The following is a 25988-nucleotide window of genomic DNA, read 5'->3' on the forward strand; positions in this document are numbered from 1 at the left end:
ATAAAATACCATGTAATAGAGTAAAACATATTACTCGGTTTTAAATATTAGGTGATTTACTTTATACAGATTAAGTATCACACTGGAAAAACATTCAGACACTTAAAAAAATAATCAGAAGTTATGTCTCCCTAAATCGTGTTCCTGGTTAATTTTGTCATTTTCCTATCTTGTTCTGATCCATTTCAGAACTTATTGTCATACCAGGTAAGGTAAGCCAGAGAGGTCACTGGAGACAGAAACCCTTCTAAGTGTGGACATAGGTGATCAGGAACTCCAACCCATTCCAAGATTTTCCTTAGGAGGGAAGGATGATGCAGTTGTGTATCACATTCAGAAGCTGTTCTTTTGGAACTTTTTCTTTTAGACCATGTAAGACAAGGGGGATACAATGCCTACTTCTACAGGGATCTGAAGACAAGATCATTTGGAACAAATATTTATCAACTTTCAAGATATATCAACTTTCAATATTTCAAAAACAAGGGATGGGGAAAGGCTAGGTTGAGGTAACCTTGTTGAAAATATTTGGAGCAATGAAGCTGTGTTAAAAACATAAGTCTGATATCTTAAGAAATGTAGAGCTGGATATATGCACATCTTCACTTTCACAGTTCTGTTGTCTTCAATTGCAGATGTCCCTTTCCTCAACTGAAAATGCGTGTTGGCAATTGTAAATCCAGGTGTGATATTCTAGTGAAGAAAGACAAAGCTGGAAAAACTTAGTGCCATAAATCCTTTGACTTGCCTTCAGTTTTATTTTCAGCAACAAAAGGAAATAAGTCTCAAAACTTTACATAAAGTTCTCTTGCTCTGTATTGCTATTATTCCTGATTCAGTAAACACTTGCTAAAATCAAACTTGTGGATTTTGCAATGGTTGCTGTAGTATCTGGAGCGAGACATTAGTCTTTGAGTCAATAAGCCCATAAATACAAACTGTAACCTTATGGTTCTTCCATGAGAGCAACATCTGATTACAGTAGTTGAAGCAAGTAAGTGATAGAAGCTTTTCTCCTACTTCAATTTAGGATTAATTTTCCTTGATTAGTTTTGGTGTGTCTTCACCCCACATTAGCCCAGAGCAATTTGTAGCCAAATGTGAAGGTTTAAACTGACCTTTGTTCAGTGCCAGAAGAGGTTATAAGAGAGTTATTGTAGGCAGGTGAACAGCTTGTGTGGAGAGTTGTTGCTTGGGTTATTTTGTACAGCTGTAAGCTCAGGTGTTTTGAGTAGCATCGTTGGATGACTTAAAGAAGAGCTAGTTCATTCTCCTGTGCCTGGAGGGCAAAAAAAAGTGCTGTGGAGAGGTATTCAAACATTTTCAGTCCTTCAGTGATTTAGTTTCATCATCATCACCACCACAGAACGTAGACTGGTTACCAGTCTCACTGAAAACAAAATCTAAAGGCAATGTGATACTTCCAGATGGACGTGACTTCAGCAAACTCAGGTTAGTGAGTTTCTATGAGGAAATGAGAAAGGTGAGATTCTGCATGTGTGGAAGGCTAGCACTGCAATGGTTATAATGTCATAACTTTATAAAGATGTTTCAGTGGCCAAAGGTTTAAAAAAGTTCAGGTAGTTCTTCACCTCTGGTAAGGGTGAATGGTTTGTGTGGGTGGGTGGATTAAATTAAATTCCATTGTGAGTTATTCTTCTGCCCCTCTTTGCAAGGTCTCTCTTATCATCTCAGGTCTGTTACTCAGAGTGTGTGGGATGATGGCTGAAGTAAAATTGCTTTTCTTTTTTTTTTTATCTGGAGGTAGGAGGCTTACCACTGGATGTGGTTATTTTATGTGACTTTTTTATGATAGAAAGTTAGTGCATGAGAACAAAGAGAAACCTGTTGATTTTTAAGGTAAATAGAGGATTAAGGACTTTAGTAGGTGTTACTGTGCAGTGCCATCTCCCCTATAGTCTTGTAGCGCTGATTTGCCACAGGGAAACTGTGTTAAATATCCTGGGTGACAAAATCAGGATGTGAGTGAAAATCCTGAGTAGTAATGGTTACTGGGGTTTTTCTTGTTATGGAAGTTGCTATTTTGTTTGTGTTACCTCTTACTGATAAAGACTGGACTAGTATTCTGATCCCCTGAGTCGAACTAGTACTCTGACCTATTGAGGCATGGAGATATAGCAGCTCACAGCCCACAATGTGGTGGGAAATCCTGAATAATGGTTCTTAGTGTCTGAATTGCGAGAAATTTGTTTCTCAGTAGAGTAGAATGAAACAGATGAATATGGGGCAAGAGGAGGTATCAGTGAAGTAGTATGTCCTAAAGCAAATGGTAAATAATTTATACAAATGTGCAAGATTGGTGATCTTTTCCTCTTGAAATACAATCTTTTTATGTATCTCTCTCTCTTTGTATGTATACATAGCATAAGAGTGACTTATTTGCTTACATAGGCTTAAAAACTGTCTCCCCCGAGGTCAAGGGAAGAAGTTTCCCCGACTAATAGAATTAAGTCTTTGTGATATTACATGGTCTCCAAACACTCAAATACTTAAGCACTTTTTCATGAAGGTTTCTGTGTGATTTTTAATATAAAGGTGGTGTATTTTGAGGTTTACTTTCAAATAGTCTGTTACATATTTTAAATTATACTAGACTGATGAATTAAGTTCTCAACTTGTTTTTACAAGTGTCTTGACTGTTAATGGTCAGAGTTTACCTATTGTGAGAAGTCAGAATAGGCTTTGGATAAACATAGACCAGATTTGTTGGGTGACCCAAACAATTTCTGCTTATAGAAAAATATGTAAGAAATCATGGAATATCCTGAGTTAGAAGGTAAGAACTAGGATCATAATAATCCAACTCCTGACTCTTTAAAGATGATCCTGAGTCACAGTTTGTGTCTGAGAGCATTGTCCAAATGCTTTTTGAAATCTTTCAGGCTTGGTGCTGTGACCACTGCCCTGGGGATCCTTTTCCAGTGCCCACCCACTCTTGGGGTGAGGAACCTTTTTCTAATATTCAGCCCAAACCTCTCCAGGCACAGCTTCAGGCCATCCCCTCAGGTCACCACTGAGAAGAGATCAGTTTTCATTTTTATGCTTCCCCTCATGAGAAAGTTGTGGACAACTGTGAAGTGTCCCCTCAGTGTCCTCCACTTGAACAAATGAAGTGACCTCAGCTATTCCTTGTATGGTTTCCTCTCTAGACTCTGCACCATCTTTGTAGCCCTCCTCTGGATGATTTCTAATTGCTTTACATAATGTTTTACATTGTGGCACACAGAACTGCCCCCAGCACTGGAGGTGAGGCCACCCCATCTCAGAGCAGAGCAGGACAATCTCTTGCCCTGCTGATGATGCTGTGCCTGATGCACCCCAGGTCACACTTGACCCTCCTGGCTGCCAGGGCACTGCTGACTCGTGTTCAACTTGCCACTGACCAGGACCCCTTTCCATGGGGCTGCTCTTTGGTCTTTTATTACCCTTTTAGTCTATATATACATCCAGGGTTGACCAATCCTAGGTGCCAAGTCTGGCACTTACTTTAACATCCGCTACTTTAAGCGTGCTTTAACAATGAGGTATATTTTGTTGATGATTCTACTGTAATTTTTTACAGTGCTTTCAATGTGAATTTGTGAATATGTTTTGCATGATCTTTGTTTTCTGCAAATGAACTGAAGAGGGGCACAGGACCTTCTTTGCATCAGAAGAAATCTTGTTCTTTGTTTCTGGTTGGTTACACCTTCAAGTCCAAGTGAACCACAGGGTAGGTTTAAGCGGCAGGGAAGAGGGGAAGCATATGTAGTTGGACCTAAGATTTCACAGTGAGGGCAAGAAGAGATCAGTATAGGATTCCAGCTAGGGAATTCTAATCTGTGAAGATGTGATCATGATGTTAATTATTTGATGTAAAATGATAACTGTTTTCATTTTTAAGAAATTGCTCAAAGGTTCTTTTAATCAGGAATCACTGGGTGAAATTGGCCAGTGTTCTGGAGCAGGTAACTCCAGTTAATCATACTTAGGGCCTGCAGAACCAAAGACAATCCTTCTTCTTTGGTCCAAGCTAGTAAAAATATCCTTGCTGAGGATTTAGCAAGTGAACAGTTGTGTACAGTCATTGCAGCTATGATTTTATTTCTCTGCTTTACATAAAGCAGAGAAATAGAAGCACTGGACTTTGTATTATTGAATTCTATTTACCTAATACCTCCATTGCTGGTGGTTTAGAAGGGAATCTAAAGAAATATTCATGTAGAAAGCTAAATAATGTAAAAATTTCCAGCTTTATGACAAATCTCTACAAGTTCAGGAGGACAAAGAAATGCTTCTGATTAGAATTTTAGAAACAATGGAATTTTTCTTTGACAGCAGAAAAGATAGATTTAAATTTTTCATCCTGTACACTTAGTCCGTGACTTAACGCTCTCAATCAAGAAAAGTAGGATTTTTTTTTCTCCTAAATTAGCTCATTGATGAAGGAAACATGATGATCTTGCCAAAGTGCAAGTTAGTGTTAGAAAAAATTAGCAATCAGCCACTGAAGAATTGCTGTGGAACAAAGAAAATGGGATCAATTGTGGTTGGAAAGATGGTCTTGGTTAAGAACTTTGTTCTTTCTATCTTGCTTAGCTTTGTGAAATAGAAGAAGGTCTGCAGAATAGAAATTTACAGCATGATCTATGGTAAAATGGAGAGTGTTGCATTTTGAGAACTTATTTTTGTATGCTGGAGCACAAAATTAAAATGTTAAAGCCTTCAGTATGAGGTGGCTCATCTGCTGATCAGTCATTCTAATGTGGCTCCACTGAAATCAGCTAGTGAAAATCAGTCTCCTGTTAATTTTTCCAGTTGGGAGATGACTGCTTTATTTTTGGTTTAGTTTTATGTATATTGCAATATTTTTGAGAATGTACTGGAGAACATTTTGCTGGACTCTAGAGTCAGTGTTCAGTTTAAAAGATGTATTACACATAAGCAGCATTTAAGATTAAAAGGTTTTATTTTGGCCAAGTAAATTACTATAGCGCCATTTAAATCTGTAACAGTGTTTACAATATAAAAGAAAAATCTTCGGGGTTTTTTTGTTCTTCTGGAGACTAAAGCTTCAGGAGGCTTTATAGCAATACGTTTTCTGAGATAAAACTGTACTTTTATAGCTGAATTCCCAAAGTGGGAGCTGCCTAACTCTCTGAATTAATACAGTAGCTAAAAAACTATAAGAGACAGGAAGAATAAGATTCTTGGAAAATGAGGATGAACAACAGAGCTACCCTTCTTTGAGTGTGTGCAGTCTTTAATCAGCCTTAGGATACATGCACTTTACAGTGTTACTCAGCCCATAATCATATATATTAGTATTTATAATCTGACAATGATGAAAGATTAGCTGTAACTGAGAACCATTCATTTTAGTTGTTACTCCATTCAAATGAGGGGGAAAGCATGTACCCTTCAGTTCTGGACCGTTCTAGGTAGCAGTGTGGGCAGTTTCCCTAACACTGTGGGTGTTACGGCTTTTTGCTTTTTCATCTGATTTCTTCATCCTGCTCTTTGCTCCAGTTTTTGTACTTTGCTGTAGTCATAAAGTGATTGCACACATAAAGAGGCAAACAGGTAACGTATGGGTTTTTAAATATGTTTTTACTCTTTGCTTCCTGGTTAGGACCAGTTGAATTACTATTGTCAGCATTTCAGTGCAGGCTGGGTGGATGTGCTTTCTGATGTCTAAAAAGATAAAACCCTTGTGCTTTTTTGGGCTGATTGGAGGTGCCAGAAATACCAGAGAACTGATACTCAAATGCATTTAGGAAGCTAAAACCTAGTAAATATGATTACAAGTGCTTGAGCTCTTAGTGACAATCTCAGCTTTGTGATTTGGGACATGTTCTTCTCTCCCAAGCACTGTGATGGAGGAGGAGGCATTCTGCTTGATATGGATGGGGAAATTGGCAGAGTGAGAGCCTCTGTGATAACAACATGGTGAATTGAAGAAGTCATTAATCAACAGATGGAAGTAGAATTAAGGAGGTGGCAGTCAGCAGGAGAAAAGGGCAAGAAAGTGAAATGCATGTTTGATGCTTGAATTCCAGCATTACCTGGAACTCTATTGTCTTGTTCCCTCTCCATCCTCTAGTTAATTGCTTGAGGGCAAGACACACACAAAAGCAAATTAACTCTCAGGAAGAATTTAGACATTGTAGATTGTCTCATTTAAATCATTGGAAGTGCAAAACAAAACAGAAAATTCTGACAGTTTCAGTGCTGCTGTATTTCCCATATTATCTAAAGCTTCATCCTGTTTCTAGAGTTCCTACTGTAGCTGCCTTTTCAGAGACAGTTGTGAGAAGAGCAGGCAGTCAAAATGAAACATGGGAACACTAGCTGTTTGCATGATTAAGGTCTTAGGGAACTAGAATTAATTTCAGCCATAGCGTTTGCATTTGCTTGGACTATTTCTATTTACTAAACAATTAAATCTGTGATTCTCTTGCTGTTTCTACTTGGAGAGATGCTTGCAAAACAATGCCTGAATGAGATCCCTCATAAAGTTTAGCCCTGTTTCCTACTAGATAGTTAAAAGCACAAATATCCCTTTGTCTTTTGCTGCTATCACATTATAAGCTTGTTGCCTGAATTTTCAGTTGCAGTTTGAAGGAAGTTATGGCCCATTGTCGGCACCAACAACATCAGATAAAATAGTTTGAAAGAACTGTGGAAAAAAACTTTGAAGTTTCCTCAACATCCCTGCCATCAATTTTAATTTCTCATGTTTGTTGCCTGTAAGCCTCTTGCTGGCTGAGAAAAAGAGGGTATTGTCTCTCATCTCCAGCAGGACTATTTGCCAGCCCTTTGACTCGACAGGAGAATTTTGAGCTTTTGCAAAATTTGCAGTTGAGCAGATGGACAGCATACAGGAGGCCAAAATGACACAAAGGGAGCCCTTAGTTTGTAGAGCACAGTCTGGATCTCTGTCTAGGTTATCAGCTTTGTGTCCTCTGCGAACAAGGCTGATAGAAAAAAAGGGTACAGGACAGAGACTGAAAAAAAATACCATGATGTGTAAGAGCACAAAATGTGGGTCAAGACTTTTAAATGTCCTCCTTAGGTCTTCAAGCTGTAGAGGGAATGTGAAAATTGGAAGACTTATACACAAGAAGCTTTGCTGTGCTTTCTTACTCGGCACATGCCTTGCAGTTAGCAAACCCATAGGTAGCTTTTGAGTTTTTTTCCACCAAAATATGTCAAGGCACATCACTGTGACCTTGCAAGACACAGGTTCCTTTCTAGTACAGCTTCACTTAAGATTTTCTGAGCAGAAAGCACTAGCGTGTGGAATCTTGCTCAGACTTCACACAGTGACCCTGAAAAAGTGATTAATGCAAGAAGGTAGCCTTTCCTTTTCAGAATTAGGAATAAAAAAGAAGTTAATTCATGAGAAAAGGAAGGAAAAGAAAAAAAAAGAAAAAAATTAAGAACTACACTAAGGCTTAAGAGCTCATTTGGTCATTTTCCTCTTCAAAGGCATCTTCCTTTGTTGGAGGCTGAGGTATCGGCACTTGACCCACAGGACTTTAAAGGAGAAACTCATGACAGATTGTTCCCAAAGGATTTCTTTGATACTTTAGTCAAATAGTCATAAAAATTCCAGAGCTGCTGCTGGAAAAATGAGGGGCAGGGTAGGAAAGGAGCTGAAAAAGAAGAAAACCTAATAGTAAAAAGGAATCTTATTCTTTCCCCTTAGGACAAGACATGTAGATAAATTCAGAGGTCATTGAAGGAAAACCCTGAAATGTCAATGATGTGGCATGAAAAAACCCCCCACCCTACTAAATCCACTGATTTTACTAAAGCATTGCTCTTCTGGTATAATATATTAAAAAAAAAATAAAAAGTAAGCATAGAATTGACTATATAGTCTATCTCTCCCTTGCAGTAATTCCCCACTTGATATTCTTCTGGAGATAAGCCTTTAGCAGTGGCCTTGGCAGTGAAGTATTAACCCTGACCCTTAGTGATCTGGTTTCTGTAGCTCTAGAAAGTCAAGACCTATGGGGAAATATATATGTCAAAATAAAACCAGAAAGTTTTATGCAACAATGAACTAATATCTAAACCATGATGTTTGCTTTCTTTCAGCCCAATTACATAAGCCATGATTACTGAAACACCAGGAAGATATTAGCCCCAAGGAGAGAGAGAATGGGAAATTCAATCATCATTTTCCCCCTTTCTGTTTTATGGAGAGGCTCCCCAGGAAGAGAAATTTTCCTGCTTTAAGTCAACATGAAATGTCACTTTTTTTTTCTCAAAGGAAAGCATGGCCAAAACTGAAATGAGTTGCCTACATAGAAATTATTGAGCTTTTTTAACATGATATGCAAATGAGACTTCACCAGTGAAATTACTTACCACTATGACATCATCAATTGAATCAGATTTGGCAGTAAAATTTCTAGATCACATATAGAATGTACCCAAGTCTCTGCCCAGAGGCCTTAAAGTAGGATTAATCTCAACTAATTCTAGATATCTACAATGTGGAGATTTTTCTGAAACAGTTGATTTATTAAATGTTTGGACAATGAAAATTAATTGGAATGCAATTTGAAGTATTTGATTATTGTTTTTTAAAAAAATTTATTGTGTATCTGTATTTTATTGTATTTGATTAAATGAACAGGCCAGATAGTACCTGTTTCTCCCCCTGATCTCAAAAATAAAAAAAAAAAGGAAACCAACACCTAGGATGAACATTTGAACATTTTAAATGTTGTCAGCTGCAATAACCTACAAAACAGGCATGTTAAACTAGTGTTTTTCTGGGTTTGAACTCGGTTATGTTCTTTACTGATGCACAGTAAAAGATAGCTGCTCCCAAGTTTGTTTTGAGGAACATAAATTTTCATTTTGGGCACTACAAGGACAGGCATTCAAGGTGTTCAGCAGGGGTGGAGTTCAAAATCTGTGCCCCAAAGTACTCGTAGTGTTAGGTAGCAGTCCTATCAATGCACACCCAGCTTGGTATTTTATGTTGGGATTTAGTGGATGTTTTACTTGTTTGATCAGCAAAACTTTTCTTAATAGTTTCTTTCAAAGTTGAGCTGAATCTCCATAAACATACTGTTACATTTTCTGAGCATGTTTCATTCTGAAAAACATTCAGTAATGCTTTTGCTGGCCACTTGATATCGTGGCCACATGTTTCTCAAGCAGATGTTCATATGCCGGAAATTCTAATTTAAACTGATTATCAAATCACTTATCCTTCACAGAATGTTGGGTACAAGTGTGTTACTGTTACAGGAAATTTGTCAACATTTGAGTTGAAGAACCTGAAGTACTGTTTCAACATGTAGTGTTAAATCCTCAGCGGCAGTAATGCTGCTTTATTTGGCACTTGCAACCTTTGGGTCTGGGCCAATGCCTGATTGTGATCTGTACAATACATTCTACATAGTAGAAGTTATAGGAAACAAAGCAACTGCATGATTTATAATTCTTCCTAAAAGTATTTGTGAAAGCTTAATAAAGTGCTATGACAATTAAAACAGCCTCTGGTTTTACTAGTTGAAATTAAGTTTTTGTGGACTTAGGGTTCCATTCCAAACTTCTGTTTTGCTGCTCACAAGCCTCTGTAATATTTTCCTTCTTGTCCTGACCTTTTCCAGTCATCTTTCTTGCCTGAATGTGGTTCTGGTGGTGTTTTATTGTGGACTTTTGGCAACAATAACAGTTCTACCATTTTTAGTGTATGAAAGCTAAGGGAAAAAGCCTTTCCTCTTCAGTGACTCTTTGGATTTGTGCTTAAATGTTCCTCTAGTCAGTGAGGAGGGAGATAGCAAGCTGAAATAGCTAGCTCCTACTGTGGAAAAGCAAATTTCATTTTTTTTCCTGGTGAAAACTGGATTTAGTTTTAGAAAATGAGGAGGAAAGTGTAAAAATACACACATGCAGTTTTTGTGTATTTTAAATAACCATTTTAATGTGATTTTTATCGCAGAATGTTCTCAAATAACTGTGGATATTAACCAAGGACTTTACAATGGAAAAGCTGTCAGTTTTATATCCCAAATAACACACACAAATACTGAGCAATAGCTTTCTGCTTACAGCGTTTCCATAGCTCTTATTTTATCAGTGTCAAATAGATCATTACATTTTCAATATGTAGCTGTTCTACATTAACCCTGGATGTAATCAGACAACTAAACTTTATACAAGAAGGAAAGCTAATACCCATGACAACATATCTAAATTTCATGTGAGTTTACATGTAGGTAGTTCTTCTTGTGCTAGAAAAAAATCTTTGTTTAATTTTTGTAAGCTTAAAATGCAACTTTTCGCTAGATTTTCCCCCATGAAAATATTGCAGGTTTTGCAGCATCTCTAAATTGTAGAGTGGCTTAGGTTGGAGGAGACCTTGGAGATCATCCAGTACCACCCCTGTGCTATGGGCAGGGACACCTTTCACTAGGTCAGGTTACTTGGAGCTCCATCCAGCCTGGCCTTAAACTCTCAGGGATGAGAAATCTACTGCTTGTCTGGGCAACCTGTTCCAGTGTTTTACCACCCTCACAGCAAAGAATTTCTTCCAAACACCTAATCTAAACCTATGCTTAGTTTGAACCCATTCCTCCTTGTCCTGTCTCCAAATGCTCTTGTAAATACTCTCTCTCCACCTTTATTGTAGCCTCCCTTCAGGTACTGGAAGGAATTAAGTCACCCCATAGCCTTTTCTTTTCCAGACACAACAGCCCCAACTCTTTCCTCATAGGAGAGGTGCTCCATCCCTCTGATTGACTTGGTGTCCCCCTTCTGAAATCTCCCACAGACCCAGATCCTTCCTGCCCCGAGGACCGCAGAGGTGGGCACAGCACTCTGGGTGAAGTCCCATGAGAGCAGAGTGGAGGGGCAAGGCAATGGAAGTAGAAAAGGCCCAAAATATTCTGGAGAAAGAGATGGGTGTATCATATGGCACCATCCATCTTTATTGACCTACAACTGAATACCCCTTGTCTCTCATTAACTTCAAGAGGAAATTGAAACATTTCCAAATATCACCAGAAATAAAGAATATGAATTGGTTGAAACAGTATTTTGAAGAATAGAGTGCAAAGCTGTTAATGAGCTATTGTGGCTCCCTTCTCTAGGAAAGACAAGTTGCTTTAATCAGAAAGGTCATGCATGTCAGATAGCATTATTGTTTCCTGTGTTTGCTTGACTCTGCTTCAGTCTGGGGGAATTAAGATTTCAATGAACATTATTAAGAGTTAAGACACATGTCTGGAGATGTGGACTCTTTTGCATTCATCTCTGCTGAAATTTCACTTTTGATTTATTGGCACTGCTGTTAAGTACTGCTTATATGTGTCACTGAAACCCCTAGAGAAATGCAAGTGTTAAATTTATAGCACAGAAAATACCTTAGAGATCATTGAAGCACAGCTAGTTCTACCTTGAACTTGAACTCTAGGAGCACTTTCATCATCCCTAAGGTTTTAGTGATAGAGTCATATTTCTTAGATATACTGGAAAGAGAATGGAAGAGTTGTGATTCACTTAGGTTGAGACTCAGTTAATTTTGGGAATATCTGTAGATAGCAATTTCCTGCAGGTGGTCAGACTGTCCCAGAGTTTGCACTTGTTTGGTGATCCAGGGGGTTAGATAGGCACCTGTTTGGAGGGGGGCTCCAAAGACACTCTAAATATAGACTTTACTCCTTCACACACACACCCCACACCCCCTGTTACATTCATAGTTTTTGTGGGTCTGCAAGCTGTGTTAGGGCTGGCCAGTATTAGTCACTGCATAAAAAAATTACTAGAATTATTAAGAAAATAGTGAAAATTAAAAACAAACAAACAAAAGTGTTTTGGATGATATTTCATAATGGGATCACCAAATAATGGAAAGCTGCCTGTGGGGTAATTTGAGAAAATATCTTTATTTTTTGGCATATTGGGAGGAGTTTTTTTATGCTTGTAATTGTATTATATATGTGCATGCCAAAAAAAAAAAAAGGATATGTTCATCCATTAGGAGTGCACAAAACTGGTTTTACCCCCCAAATTGGAAAGAACTGTTAAGTGGGAGAAAAACCCCACCACTGTTCATTGATCCTGAAAATGTTTGGTAAATAGTATCCTGATGAGCATTTCACCAGTGCAGGCACACTGTCTTCCTGCAAACTCCTCTAGCAAGAGGAAGAAGGAAGACATCTGTTGGGTTCCACAGGAATCCCTGTCCTAGCAGAAACAGTAGTGTTGCTGTCTGAGTTCTCTTGACCTGCAGTGAGCCTAGACTGTGTAAAAAGTCCTTTATCACAGCTTGAGTGGAAAGTAAGGATAGTCATCTTGTGCCTGTTATTTTTATATAGGTACAGGGAAGGAAAAAGGAACAGAAAAATGAAGTGGAAATATATTTAGCTCATTGTTACTACTATAAGCCTTTTTATTGGACAAGATTCTGCTACAGGAAAGGTTGATAAAGGCTAACACAGGAAATGATTGCTTTCAGAAATTACATGGCAATCTTGCTGTATTGTTTCTTTTCATTGTCTGGTAAGAGCTGTAATTTGATGGGGTGTTTTTTGTGGGTTTGTTTTGTTTGTTTGTGTTTTGTTTTGTTTTTTCCTTAATGTTTATATTGGCTATATTTTTCCTGTTTGGTTCACTTCGGTGAAAACTGGAGGTTTCTTTGCTTTTTTATTTTATTTTTTTTAATCCTGAAGTTTATTCTGCTCCACCACCTATGCCCTTTCTTTAGGTGCAGTGAAAGTCGGTTATTTTTGACTCAACTCTTTAAACCCAGGTTACAAAATGCAGTTTGGTGGTTTAGAAAAATAGATGAATGTCCATATACCCAAGTGTAGAACAGGGTCAGTGCAGTTGTGTAGTGTGTACACTAAGAACTTATTAGGATAGATAAAAATTGTGAAGTTTTTACCTGTTGGAACTATTGTGCCCAAGTGAGGTGTGCATCTAGGAGTCACTGAACTTCCATTCAACATCCTTTTTTAAATTAATAAAAACCCACATCAGTCAGCTCTTTTTTTTTTTTTTGCTGTAGCATCTGCCTGTGCAAAGGCTGTGGAGATTAAGAATACTTCTCAGAGGTAGGGCTGTCCCAGCAAGATTAGCTGGGCAGGCCAGACATACAGCATCTTTTCCATCAAGGGCTATGATATGGCAGAGGAATGCCACTAATCTTTTCCTGCTGTGAACTCTTGTCCATATCCATTTTAAGGTATTCTCAAGTATGTTTGAATACACACCAAAGATAATTCTTCTCCTTTTAAAATTCTCCTCTTGTCTGAGCAGTTTGCAGCTCTAATGAAGAGCTGTATTCTCTATACAAATTTACATCTCTTTTCATCTTGCCCAAGAAGGATGGGGAGGTAGCTGTGCTGCCACTAATTACTGAGAGATTAAAACAGTCTTTGTGATAAGAAAGGAACCTCCGTACTGTTTTTTCAAGCCAAAACTGCTAAAGAAGCTAGCAACAAATACTCCTTTTTGGATGGCCAAGAGGTAACACCATAATGAAATGTGCTACTATCTCAACATGAGAGCAGCTATAGGATGTGACAACTCTGTTTATGTTGAAAAGCCAGAAGGGCTTTAGCATCTGCTGTCATTCCTATTTGTGATGTGGCAAGTATCTTTTCCAAAGGAAAGCTAGAAATATCTACATTAACAGTTCTCAATTCTCTTTCTTCCTAATTAATTTTTGATGCTAAGGAACAGGAGCCGTACCAGCAAGGATGCCTATAGGTTAATTTTTGGAAGGTGAAACTTTATATTATACTGGCAGAGTGAAATCTTTAAGTTTCCCAGTATAAAATGCTTTAGATCGTGAAGGAAAAAGAAAAATCATAAACTTCCTCACAATATCTTATGCAAGAGTAGCCTGGCTTAAATGCTTAATGAAGGAGAAGACTGAAGATTAAAAATAGTAAAACTTTTCTTCTTTTCTCTTTTTTTTTTTTTTCCCTTTACTTTCACTGTTTTTTATACAGGTATGGTAGTTAAATTAGGGCATACCATCCGATAGGGTTTCAAACCTTTGGAAGAAAGATGCCAAAATGCCACTCTTAAATCACTCTAGCCTTCTATTGTGGCAAGACAGATAGAAGAAAAAGCAGCATTTTACAAGTTGCCTAAGAACATCCCTCAGGGCACTTGAGGTGCTACAAGTCAGATTAGACTTGTCCCAGAAATCAAAACTCTGAACTTGAATGGGTATTAGCACAAGTATCAATCTTGTACCTGTTGAACAGAAGAAGGAATGAGATAATTTAAAATATAATTGTACTCTCATGTCCTTTGTCTTCAGTGCAGCTATTATTAATAATACATAAATGCTTATTCTGCTCAACTGGGTTCCATTAGATTCAAAGCTTAGTTACAGTTTTTGATTTCCTCTGATGTCTGTAATTGTGTTCTACAAGTTGTACTTTATTACAGTAAAAAAGTGTTGGTAATAGTAATAACAACAATAATAATTCTGTAAACAAAAGCCTTAATAATATTTCCTACCCAATCAGCCTTAAGCTACATTTGCATCCATCTTGTTGCCCTTATCCCTCTGACATGTCCAGGTCAGCTTTAGTGCAGATGTGGTGCCAAGGTTGGAGACCTGAGCATTGGGAGCTCTCGGTGCTTTGCTTGCCCTCTAGTCGCATTGGGAGGGCTGGGGGTGGCCGAGGGGTTGCACTGCTGGCTGACATCCCTAATCCTGGGGATGTTCAACCAATGAAGAGGCAAACCCGAGCAGTTTTGTTAGCAGAGCATTTTCTTTCTGCCTTGAGTTTGAAATTGGAATCTGTCAGGTACAGGATATAGATTGAACGCAAAGAGCTTTCCTCTCTTTCATGCATCCAAGAAAATTCTTTGACTGTAAGGAGGAAAGCTGTTCTTCCAAATGAAGTTACTGTTTACAGGGATGCTCAACGCATTAGAGACAGAAAATTGCAATTGAAAGAGATATGAGGATTGTCTCGTTCTTGGTTTACTAGAAGATTACTTTAGTTTTATAACTGACACAATTTTTTTGACATTTTCGCTTCTGTGATTTCTGTAGAATAATGTCAATTACAATTCATTAGCTGTCTTTTAATTTAAAGACACGATGAAATTGCAGTTGCATCTCAGCAAATTTCCTTAGCTGAGTCACAGAAGAGAAACATTTGTTGATTTGCCTTGACGTAGTATCCTTTTTCTCTAAATTGTATTTTGATACATTTAGTAGCTATAAGTATCTCCTGCCACCCACAATTAAAACTTTCTGTCTACAGGGAGATGGTTACACTCTGATTTCTAGAAAAATGATGAAAATACCAATTCAGATTGTGATTGTGCAGGAAAGACAGCTGCAGAGTAATGCTTTCCATTCATTGCTCTTTGGCACTAGATGCAATTTGTCACTGCTACAGATACTGCTAACCATTGTTATCCTTCACCTTTTTTTTTTCCCTTTTTTTTTTTTTTTTTTTTAAGTTCAGTCTTTATAAAATTGGCTATGTGCAGATTGTCGTTTCTCGGACCAGCACAGATTGTGGTCTGTGCACATGAAGACGTGCTCTTAATGACCTTTTCTGAAATACATGTGTCTCAATTTCAAGACATTTTCAGCCTGTTCTCTCTCTGCAAGTACAAAACCTCTAAGCTGTACCAAGCTTGCTTTTAGCCACTCAGGTTGTTTTTTTAGGATGGGTGCTATGACTGTGTCTATATTCAAAATAATTTTTCGGTCTTTGGAATGAGAACATATATTTATTAAAATGCTTACACATTTTGAGGTGCTGCTTTTGCCTGTAACAGCTAGAATTCTCGAGTATTTGTATTTATGTGTATGCAGAGATCAGGAGGTGAGGTGCTTGGATGAACATTCCCAATGAGCAGTTTGCATGCAGTCACCTGTTCAAGTAAGCCAGGAGGATTTTGGGTAGGTTGCTCTGTGCCTACTATTGCTTGAATATTTATAAACAGGATGGGAAGTGACAGCAGACTGTCTGCATTTACCTAGCAAAGAATCATTGTGCCTTTGTTAAACACCAGCTACAGACTGGTTCTCCTGAACCTTGAAATATTCAGTCACTTGTCAGCTTGTACGTTAACATGAGGCTATACAGGAGTAGCTCCTTGAGATAGCTTGTTATCTAGCAAGGGAAGTTAATTTTTATCCTGAGTAAAGGCTAGGTTATTCGCAGTGCATACACATGCAAAGCAGTACTCAACACTTTCTTTTTAGTTGTTTTCATCAGATCACCTCTTTTTCTGAGTGTTAGATGAAATTTACCTGGGAAATCAAGTGTTAACACAAACCCACTTTCTGTAATCTGGAGAACTGATATGGAAATTCAACGGATTTGCATGTTTTGTTTTGTTTTCCAAGTCTATTCTATGCTTGATTCATGAATAAAAATTCATTTACATGCTACACCATTAAATTAGATTTTGGAAAGAACAGAAATAAAAGTGTGGGAAAATGCTTTATGGTATTGCATATAATGAAGCTGTTTTGCCCCAGCAGTATATTACTCCCTTTTGTTGCTGATTTTCAGATAGTTTGTATTTTGTTGCATGAGACATAATGCTGAGTAAGACTTAATATTGAGAAGAGTCAAGAGATCGGTATGTAGAAACTGAAAAGCCAACTAGAATTCTTCATAATGGCTCTTTTACCACGCCTATCATCATCTGAGGAATATTTTTCCTCAGGAAAAAAAAGTCTTTTGTCAGTTTAGTTAAAGGGAGATGGTTCTTGCAAAGTTTTATTGCCAGCCCAAGCAGCCCTTTTCATTGCTGTGTTTGCACCATTGGCAGCATCTGTTTGGCTGCATAAGAGTTGGCATGTCTGCATATTAATTACTGTGTTGAAGTATTCTCAAACAGTCAGATCATTGGAAAATTACTTCTTGTTTTCGAAATTCCCGGTACAGAGACTTCTCTGTCCTAGGCAAGTGTATAAAAAGGCATGCATTTGCTAACAGTAAAAAATGTGTAGCAGAGCTCCCAACCCAGTTTACTAGCTTCAAGCAAGTAGTTTTCATGAGATGTTGAATATGGCATCCTGGCCTTTATTAAAAATCGTGTAACCATCAGGACTAGAGAAAGACTCTCCTCCAGGACTTGGCACTGGTGAGGCTGCAACTTGACTGCTGTGCCCCATTCTGGGCCCCTTAGTACAAGGAGGACATTGAGGTGCTGGAGTGAGTACAGAGAAGGGCATCAGAGCTGGTGAAGAGTCTGGAGAATAAGCTTTATAAGGAACAGCTGAGAGAGCCTGGAGTGTTTTAGCCTGGAGAAAAGGAAGCTCAGGAGTGACCTTCTTGCTCTCTACAGCTGCCTGAAAGGAAGTTGTAACCAGGTGGGGACCGGTGTCTTCTCCCAGACAACTAGACATCTTGACAAGAAGAAATGGTCTCAAGGTGTGCCAGGGAAGGTTCAGGTTCAACACTGAAGAATTTCTTCACTGAAAGGGTTGTCAAGCCTTGTAACAGGCTGCCCAGCAAAGTGGTGAAGTCACCATCCTTAAATGTCTCCAAGAAAAAACTGGATATGGAACTTGGTACTTTTTTGGTTGGCATGGTGTTGTTTGCTCAACGGTTGGATTCAATGGTCTTGGAGTTCTTCTCCAGCCTTAATGATTCTTTATAAATCCACTGGAAGCTTTGGAGTTGGCATGTGATTCACTGGTATCCATGTATAATTTTTGTGGGGTTTTTATGTGGTACAAATGCTTTTCTCTTAGATTTGTTTTTCTGCTTATGAGTTGACCTCTTTAATGTCAGTAGTAGATATATGAATAGAATCATGGTGATCCTAGGTACGTACATCTTTTCATCGCAATTTCTCATTGCATCAATTCCGACTGGCAATAGAACTTCAGATCAGAATGGCAAGAGAAAGGTAAAGATAAACTGAGTCTGCTTGGAATAGATATCCCAGCTATAAAAATACACACACAGTTCTAGAAACTAAGTGCTCTCTGAAAGGAGAGCCTTGGAAAGAGGGCATGGATGAGTATGGAGAGACTTCTTAGAATTAAGTAATGTTTTACGGGGAATGTCAAACTGCACTTAGTTGTCAAAGTTCATAATTAAGGAGATAATGGTAAACTGCAGTAACATGGACAGCTTCCAGTGCTTCTGCTTGGGTGTCAAAACTCTCAGACCATTTTCAGCCAGGGCCTCTGACAGACAATGGGTAACAAATCTTTCCTGTAGAAACAAGTTACTTCATCATGCTGCCCTGGGAGCTACCTTTCATGCCTTGCTGGCATTACCATCATACATTGGCACTTCAGAGCAGCAGCTTTCAAGGTAAATGGACAAGAAGCTTAGTTAAGTTACCAAAAAACCCAAAACACCAACCAAACAAAAAACCCCAACAAAACAAAAAAAAACCCCAAACACCCCAAACACAAAATGAACAAACAAAACCCTCAAGATCGTCATTGTAGTATCTACTGGGTAGTGTGACTTAGTGGAAGGTCCTACTTGTGTTGTATACGGCAGTCAGTGTACAGAGTTCAGATGCATAAAGAACACTTTGTTCTAATGAATATTAATGAATGCATATATTGATAGAAGGAGAATTTTCTGAGAGGTAAAATACTTAAGGTATTTCAAGCGGACCATGAAATTAGGTGCAGCATATGGTCAGCTGTGTGGGGAAGTTCTCTTGACCCCTTAGGTAAAATTTAGAGTGTCTGTTATTTCTGTGTCAATTTATATGGCATGGCATCTGACCACTTTACAAGTTTGAAATAATTTTAAAAATTTCTGTGAACAGGTTTCTTTTGATTTTTATAGCTTTGGTCACAATGTGTGTTCTGAGCACAATGAAATAGAGAAGTAGAGAGAATTTTGTTTTCATAAGTGGTCTCCAGAAATTGTTATTAAAAATGCTTAACAGAATGACTTTTTTTTTCTTTATAGGGAAAAATAGGTTTCATTTATGGCTATATATTTATATCATATCTTAAAATCTGCATAGTAAGATGTGTTTCTTTTTTGTGTTTTACTGCTGGGATTGAGAGTTTAGTCACTTTTAAGACTTGAAAACATTTCTGTTTGTGAGGTGTAAATAATATAAGTGTTTTCACACCTGCTACATTTAAATAGGTTTAACAGCTACACCTTCAAAACTGTAGATACTTAATAATGAGGATCCACATACGAAGAGGTGTTTTTTTCAATTCTTTGTTAAAAAATTATCTTTGTGTATCATCTGATTCTGCATTACCAGGGAAGTCTTGTTTTGTTCCCTCAAGAAGATGATGTGGGATCTGAGCATTTATTTTGATATGTTAAACTACATTCTCCAGTCATCAGAGTTAGCGCAGGACTTGGCACCTCACAGGATGTATTAACATAAAGCAAAGAAAGGTGAAGATGAGTGGTCTTATTTTGACCTTTTCTTTTAAAATAACAAATAGAGCAAAGCTTCAAAGAAGTGGAAAACCAATGGTGAAGTAACTTGAGGTTGGAGTGTTCACAGAAATTGCTAGCTGATAATCTGAGCCATTAACAGCCAGACTGAAAATCTCCATCATGTAGAAATTCCATTTGAAGTGCATGAAAAAACTTGTAGGCACAAAGTTTGAAAGCCTGCAAACCAAAACAACAACCTCTTCCTGATGGTAGTGGAATTAGTTAGGGAAGTACTATTACATCTACATTTCTTTCACATTTGTTTAGAAGGTAGAAGCTTCCTGGTTTGGTTTTTGTCCTCTTAGCCATGTTTGGGTAAGAATTGAAGTGTAATTCAATGTACTTTAAAAACCAAAATCAACAACAAAGACTTCCTAGGAAATAACTAGAATTGATGCTGGCATTTGTTGTCCTCTCCAAATGTCAAGATATTCAATAATACACTTCCTGAAAGCAAAAAGTATAAATTGGGGGAAAATAGCAGTTTCTACGAGGCAATAAGGACAGACCCACAAAAAAGGCCTGACTGAGCTTTTGAGAGCCAGCTAGTACATCTGAGCTCTAGCAAGCCATTAGCTGAAAGGACAACTGCATGCATTTTTAATGTGCCTCATTTGGATCCTTCACATCCTGACCAGTGTTTGTGACTCCTTGAAAACACTTTGTAAAGCTATTATGGTATTTTGTTTAAGAACATTATTTTGGAGAGAAGCCACTGAATAGAATGGGAATGTTGTTCAGACCTTTTTAACATGTTTCAGATAATGGAAAATGTTCAAACTGGCATCTTCAAAAAGTATGCAGGTACCTTTGCTGGAACCTTACCTTGAAAATAATGTCTTTCATGGTGCTGTTTGCAGATGTTTATGTGTATGCAGATGTAAACATTCTGGGATTTTTTGCTGAAAGCCTTTGTCATTGATGTAATGTTATTTTGTAGGACTTTGCAGTGATGGGCCTGGGCAGGGGCATAAGTGCAACCCGTTTTTTACCATCTCTGTACATCATTAGAAATGAGAAAACAGCAGTGTCTGAATATATTTATATGAGTATGACAGAATCTCAACCCTGCTGAAGTAAATGGAAATTTATAAAGATTACAGTAGTATCAGGATTTTTACTTTTAATTATCAGTACTTACAGTTTGTTCACACAATGCTTTCCCTGTATAGATTAGTAATTGCTTGCTGCCTCAAAAGTCTTTGATCAATTATATCTAGAAGAGAGGAGTTTCGCTAGAGCAGCTGATATGTGATGAGCTCTTTTATAGAAGCTGACCAGTGTTGCCAAGGATTTCACTTATGATGTCAGGTCTGATTTTTAAAAGGGATCAGAACCCAGTGTGATAATCATGTTAATATTTGGTGTTGAAATGAAGCTGAGCATATCTGAGAATCTTGGCCCAGGTCTGAGTTGCAAATTGTCTTGTGAATTGTTCAGGTGAGAAAAATACCAAGTGAGAGGAATGATCTTTGGAAACTAATGAAATGAAACGTTCAGTAAGAAGCAAAAAATATCTCTACTGCTTAATTAAAAGGTTTTACTTTAAAGTAATCTTTTTCTACTTGAAGTGAATCTTAAGAACATGGAAAAATTCTTCACAAGGGACAATATTTTCTGTATCTAGCACTTTTTAAATAATATTCTTATTTTCATAAAGTTGAGAGACATGAAATGCCATCCTGAGGAAGTGAAAGGGAATCTCTAAAGTTTTGTGGGATACTGGGGTTTTTTGCTTTCTGTCTTCGTCTTGGACTTTGTTGAAAATCGGAGGAGAGTGCTTGTGGGTTTTTGGTTTGTTTGTTTTTATTTTATTTTGATTTTTAAAGCTTTTATTTCCTGGAATGTGTAAGATAAGGAGAAAACAAATTTGTCTGAAAGACAAAATATAAAATTGCTTTTGATCTATTCCAATAACAGCTTTCTTTTCCAGGAAATTGCATGCTCTTGAATGCTGAATCCATGAAACCTAAACATGTATGTATATCTGTATATTCACTCAAATGACTCGAGTGGTTACTCAGGTACTAAATGAAAAAGGGAACATAAAATATTCCAGACCGGAAAGTTAGAATATTAATCAATCATGAGTTTCAACGTCGTGACAGGTCTAAAAATATCTTTTATATGTATATTTTATTCAGGTTCTGTTAACAGGATTTTTGGTAGAAAGTCAGTTTCTCTCTAGTCTAAGTAACTATGAACATATATGTAATTTTATACCATCATCACAAAGAAGTATCAGACTTAAACCAATAAAGAATCTTTGCTTTAAGTTTCTGTTCCAAATAGCTGAGTAATTGTGGAAACTTCCACAGTATGGACTGTACTTGAGCGTGATGAGTTGGACATATAGTGTTGAAACTTTTGTTATTACTTAGGGTTTTGTTTTTGCAAGAAGCACAATTGTTGTGAGAGAACAGAGAAATAACACTAAGGATATCTGTTGGAAAGAGTTGACAGCCCCTGCAGTTTTATACTGAATATGAATTCAAAAACCCACTGCAGATGAGAAGGTGCATTCAGTTGGATTATAAATAGACTGTAGTTAGCTTTGAAATGCATCCATTTTATTCTGAGCTTCCAGAAAAGTCCTACAGATATGCAGCTACAGTGAGAGTTCTAATGTGCGTAATAAAGAGAAAATGACAGGAGTTTTATTTGGAGCCTTCTGACAGCTGTAGAAGAAAAAGAAATCCATATGTTGTTGTGGTGCCTTTATTTTCCCTCTACAAAGAGTGAAGGGGTAGATTTAAAAATTTTCCATTCTCAGAAAACAGATCCTGTTCCCAGAGAAATGTGCTTGATGTGACTGGAAATGTATACAGTTCTTGGGCCCTTTTCTTCACTCTTTCTTGTGCTCAGATGCAGCAATCCCAATGTAATCCAGAAGAAGCCAGGCACTGTTCTTTCTTGTGGTCTAAGGGAGGTGGAATGGCAAGACCTACGCTTTTGCTTCTGTCAGCAGAGCACTCAAGTACGTTGAGGTGGAGCTTACCTGAACACACATGGTCATTGCAACATTTTTGTGATGCCCGCAGTAAAGTCAGTCCTGTGTGCTGCCCAGCCTGAATTAGTAAACTTTGTCTTGTAGGGTATGACTCAGATCCAAGGATCAGCAGAGTCTCCGTTTAGAGTATCTGTGGAGTTGCTATCAAAAGAATGTTTTACACAGTACCCCTGTCCTAGGTGGAACAAAAATTAAGGCGTATTACTCTTTGTGTATTAAATAATAGTTCTCTGTAATCTCCCCTGATTATCACCTGAAGCAGGAGAGCATTTCTTAAGTCTGCTATTATGTACATATTTTACTGACTGAATGAAGAGTCTGTTCCTCTAGTGCATACCTCAAATGGGGAAGTTTTGAATTCAGGTGGTCATTTTTTTCTTGTTATGATGTGACTGAAACCAGTCCCATCACCAAACATGAGAAATGGTAATGTGTGTGTTTTGCTTCTAAACAAAATCAGAGCACAGACCTGTTGATTCTCCAAGTAATTTGATGTTTCATCAGGAGACAGATGGCGATGATAAACCAATGGAGAGCTGATAGCCTTCAGCTTGTGTCAGCAGCATGTTGGTCTCCAGTTTTGGACTCTATCTAACCATGAACTATTTTTAGAGGGAGCATGAGGATGTGAGGCATTGCAATTACTGCCTTTGCATGAAGTGCAGAGATCTTCAGCATTTGCACGATTTATTTTCTACATAGTGCGATGGGTTTCCTACATCCATACATGACTGCTTGCACACTCTAGGATTTGTCATTGTACAGTTAAAAGGGAGAACAAACACAATATACAATCTAGTATTGCAGATTGTTTGCAATGGAATGGAGAAAGGATCAGTTTGTGCCAGTCTGGTGGCCAGCCAAAGTCCTTCAGCATGTGGAGGACTTTGAGGTAGCAGGTGAGCTGTTATGTTCCTAGGTAGACACTGCCTGATAAACTCTGAATCTTGCGAGCTTTCTGCAGCACTGATATAACCACTTAGGCATAAAGTAAAAACAGGCATGGGTTTAATTTGTAAAAACGAGATTAGTGGTATTCCTTCTGAGAACATACATAGTGTTTAACTGATGCCATGAGAGCTATTCACCCCTTGACATGATCATTTTCATAGCTTCTGTGCTGCTATGGGTTTCCATAATAAAATAACTACATGAACTATTTAATTTGCTATAAATTCTTTTGTGTTCATGTGTTCCTTTTTGTTTGTCCAAAGCAAACTGCAAAATTTGCATTTTCTGGGTCATAAAATCTCACATCACTATATGAATCTAATTAGAAACTAACATGAAACATTACAAAAATAATACCAAACAAAACCTAGCAATAATTATCTGTGTTCTTTCAGCTCACAATGCATTCTGAGCAATTTTCTTACTCTTCCTCAAGCTTCCAGACACTGTTTTTTTCTCCAAGAAGTCAGATCTCCATTCTTTCTGGGTGTTTATCACTCTCTGTTCTGATGCCTGTCTCTTTGCCTGTCTTGTTCATAACAGATGCCAGTGCTGTGAATTTTTTAAGGCAACTGCAGCCATTGTGGTTGATGAAATGTTTTGGGGCAGTATTTCAGCTCTCATACTAAAGCAAGAATATGGTCTTCAGTTTTCTTATCTCAAAACACTGAAAACAAAAACATACTATTATTGCAAAATATTCTACCAGTCTATACAAAAGGTCATAGTAGCTAGAGAGCATGTTTCTTGTGATTATTTCCCCAAATTAACATTTTGTTTTACATACCCATCTCCCAGTGTGCTGTTCTAATGTGTTGCTGCAGAGTGTCGTGCACATTTACATAATAGCCTCCCTTGTTGAGTTTACTTTGGAAGTTAGACAAAAAAAAAAACAACAAAAAAAAAAAAAAAAACCAAAAAAAACCACACAAAAAACCAAAAACCCCACAAAAAAAACCCCAAAAAAAAAACAAACCAAAAAAAACCCAAACACACCAAAAAACAAAAACAAAAAAAAAAGTAAATCAAACACATTTGGTCATTGAGATACAATAAACATAGACTATAATGATACCACTTTTATGGCCACATTTCAAAGCACAAGTACACTTCATCTCTTTGATCCCTTTGTTCTAATGCTCAAAATAAATGTTATCCACTGAATGAGATTCTATAATGCTACATTTAAAGATTTTGTATTTTTTTTAAATCGAGGCCCTAAGAATCTTATTCCATTGTACAAAAATAGTAACAATTCAACAAGGAGGACTGGAACTTTGAGATTTTTTCCCACTATCATGCAGTTCGCAAAGAACTTAGTTGTCACTCAAAACAAGTAATGAATCCCTATATTTACATTGCAATGGTCAACATGTCATGATGATACATGTTTTCTCTGTAAAAATGTTTGTTTATCTTTAGAAAACCTTCTCTCCTAGGAAAAAGATCCCTTATTTTGGTGGTCTTTCTTTGATAGCATGCACAGCAAGATATTTAAAAGAAAGTGGGTGTCCAGGGTGGGATTGAGAGTTAACAGTTCTAGTAGTGAGATTTTTTTTTTTTACTGGGCTCTTGGGGCTTGCACTAATGAACCTTAGACACTTTCTATATTATCCAAACACTGGATGGTGCAAAATCCAACTGCTTTGACTATTTGGAGTATTTCTTCTCTCAGTGTGTGACTTTTGGGGAATATTTTGTATTTCCTGTAATTTCCTCTCCCCTGCATGAATTTCCTTTTTGCTTGTACAAGTTAAGCAACAGCTGACCTGAGCCCACTCAAGCACTTTTTTTTGGCCTTTTCAAGCAAACAGTCTCTCATCACATCTATAGAGAAACTTTAGGAGGGAGTCTGTAAAACAGAGAAAAGTCAAACCAAAACCGTAAGTGTGGAGTAACTTGTTATTATATGCTGCATCAGAAATAGAATTGAAATTAAAGGCTGGCTTATGGACGCATTGACTCTACTCAGCATCTATCATGAGCTATTGGTCTATGACGTGTGTATAGATGCATATTTCTTATATAGGTCCTAGACTTAGTTTAATTTTAGTGGTGTTAATTCTGAAAATATCTCTATTTAACACCGAAAGACCTCTCTTTGAAGAAGTTTCTGTTCTTTCTTTTGCACCTCTGGTCATACTTTTCCACCCAGTCCAGCCCCCAGCCAAGCAAATCTAACATGTTCAAGGCTTGTGAATGTTTCTCTTAGATTAGAGATTCTATTGTGTCCTGTTTCCCTTCTTTTCAAGAAGGAAAACTGCGATATGGATAAAGGTTAAGCTGGTTGATCAGCAGGGAAAAATACAGAGCAATGCTGCACTGAATTTTGCATGGCAATGTTGCATGATTTGACAGTGTTGTTACCTATTGGATATTCAAGCCATCGTCAACATTCTTTGATAAAAAGGCTGGAATCTGGTCGGTTTTTTTCCATTCTCTTTATTCATTGACCCAAACATGCCCTCCAGAATGTTGATTACCCTTTATTTGGCTTAGGAAAAGTGTAACAGCTTCAGCAGGAAGCTGAAGCCCTCCAGAGGTACCTCAAGATACAAACTTTTAAGTTTTCATGTGCTTATCTACTCCTGAGCATGCTTATCTTTAAACGTGTAAGT

General features: G+C 37.6%; 1 protein-coding gene across 4 annotated transcripts in view; it reads left to right on the forward strand.

Moving 5' to 3' along the window:
- NKAIN2 (sodium/potassium transporting ATPase interacting 2) overlaps positions 1-25988 on the forward strand; it is a 534113-nt gene that overhangs the window by 75473 nt on the left and 432652 nt on the right. Inside the window, exon 2 of one of the 4 annotated variants that reach the window (XM_063389933.1) lies at positions 21343-21386. The exons of the other annotated variants lie outside the window; for them this stretch is intronic. Coding sequence (XP_063246003.1) covers positions 21351-21386 — 36 coding nt within the window. The 5' untranslated portion in view covers positions 21343-21350. The remainder of the gene's footprint in view (positions 1-21342; positions 21387-25988) is intronic. 4 annotated transcript variants of the gene reach the window in all.

The sequence above is a fragment of the Prinia subflava genome, chromosome 2 (genome assembly GCF_021018805.1).
Source record: "Prinia subflava isolate CZ2003 ecotype Zambia chromosome 2, Cam_Psub_1.2, whole genome shotgun sequence".
NCBI classification, from domain to species: Eukaryota; Metazoa; Chordata; class Aves; order Passeriformes; family Cisticolidae; genus Prinia; species Prinia subflava.